We start from the raw sequence: 1,878 nt of genomic DNA, 5'->3' as shown, positions 1-1,878 counted from the left end.
CAAGCTACCATCATCAGATCTCAGCCTCCTGAGTAGCTAGGATTACAGGCATGAGCCACTAGCAGCCGGCTGTCTTTCAGCTTTTTATGCTCAAGGCCAGTACTCTACCAGTGAGCTACACGCTCCATTACTAGCTTTATGGTAGTTAACTATGGTAGTTAACTTCAAACTATGATCATCAGATCTCAGCCACTTAAGTAGCTAGGATTACAGACATGAGCCACTCAGCTAGTGCAACCTGCCAGTTACACTTACCGCACAGCACCAGTTGCTACGAGCTGGAGAATCTTCCTCTTAGAAACAACAGCATAGTGGAGGTTGAGGCGGCCATACTCCCACTGAACAGGGCAATAGACGGCCAGTGCATTACATAGCCAGAAGTAGGAAGATCGTCTAGGGTGGTTGGAAGAGGAGAGCTAGAACTGACCACCTCTGAGACCAGAGAAGAGACTGTAGGAAGGGCTGCTGGAATTGCATTGGCCCTACCCACATCCCATGGTCCCAGCAAACTCACCGGGCCTGGAATTCCTTGGTGCAGAGTGAGTGGGTGATGTGTTCAATGGAGTCACAGAGGCAGTGTGTGTAGTCGTAAGTGGGGTAGATGCACCTGTGGGGTACAGGCGGTGGGCCCTACAATCTAACTCCTCTGCCCTAACTCATGGCCCACCACCACCAGCTCCACTGCTCCATTGATCCCACGCCTTTGCCCATACCCACCATTTGTCCCCTGTGCGGTGATGGGGGGTATATTTGACTCGATAGGCTACAGGATCCATCTTGCCATCCTCCATCACCAGCTTCATCCGAAGTGTGGCCTCCCCCTCGGAAAACTTGCCCTTGCGCATGGCCTGAGGGTAGCAAGGGCTCAGGCTGCCTCTAACCACAAGGGGAACCTCATGCCTAGTAAAGCCCACCCGAACCCAGCTGACCCTTCCAGGATCCCACCTCAAAGAGCAGCAGTGATTCCTCAATGGGTCTGTCCCTCCAGGGGGAAGGAAGAGGGTTATGACCTTTGAGTTCTTCCCCTCGCTGATGACACACGTAAGCCTGACCCCTGTGGAGACAAGAGTTGTCATCAGTGCTCAGGCTGTCCCTGACCTGCAGCTTGTTTGGATCAACATTATTATGACTCTGATCTTACCTGTGAATGAGCTCCACAGCCCAGGCATACAGCTGATCAAAATAGTCAGAAGCATACGTCACTTTGTAAGGGGTGTACCCTGGGACCGTATGACACACACAGTGTAAACAATCAGCAACAAAGCACTCAATGGCAAGGCTATCAGCCAAGGAGAGGCACTGATCACCAGGCCCTGCCCAGGCATCATCTAGTTCTTACCCAGCCAGGCTACCATGTCAGAGATAGCAGTGAAGAACTTTGCTTCTTCCTTCTCAGGGTTGGTGTCATCAAAGCGCAGAAAACAGATACCATTGTTAGCCTAGGAGAGTTGGAATTATCTGTGAGTTCCTACATAGCCATCAGCCCCTACAGTCTAGCTCATTGAAGCTCTCTTGTGTCAGAATTAAACATGCTTTCATTTATTATTTTTTTGATCCCCAGCACCAAATAGTTTTTTGTTGGTCGTAGGGCTTGAACTCTGAGCCTGGGCGCTATCCCTCAGCTCTTCAGCTCAAGACTAGCACTCCACCACTTAAATTACAACGGCCACTTCCAGCCTTTTCTGTTTATGTGGTGCTGAGGAATCCAACACAGGGCTTCATGCATGTAAGGCAAACATTCTACCACTGAGCTACCTTCCCAGCCCCCCAGTTGTTGTTGTTTTTTAACTTTTTTTTATTATAAAGGTGATAGAGCCAGGGGCCAGTGGCTCAGGCCTGTAATCCTAGCTATTCAGGAGGCTGAGATCTGAGGATCCA

At 50.2% G+C, this 1,878-nt stretch overlaps 1 protein-coding gene across 1 annotated transcript; it reads right to left on the bottom strand.

Moving 5' to 3' along the window:
- Positions 1-255: 255 nt before the first annotated feature.
- LOC106002318 (glutamine--tRNA ligase-like) lies at positions 256-1,439 on the bottom strand (the record flags this gene model as incomplete). The annotated part of the gene is made up of 6 exons (XM_013037214.1): positions 256-393; positions 515-607; positions 718-848; positions 946-1,054; positions 1,142-1,220; positions 1,340-1,439. Coding segments are annotated over 6 exons (650 nt in total), but the record flags the coding sequence as incomplete, so codon positions are not given.
- Between the last annotated feature and the right edge of the window lie 439 nt (positions 1,440-1,878).

This window comes from Dipodomys ordii, unplaced genomic scaffold (genome assembly GCF_000151885.1).
Source record: "Dipodomys ordii isolate 6190 unplaced genomic scaffold, Dord_2.0 Scaffold7243, whole genome shotgun sequence".
Taxonomy (NCBI): Eukaryota; Metazoa; Chordata; class Mammalia; order Rodentia; family Heteromyidae; genus Dipodomys; species Dipodomys ordii.
This window is presented reverse-complemented; position numbering and strand designations above follow the sequence as displayed.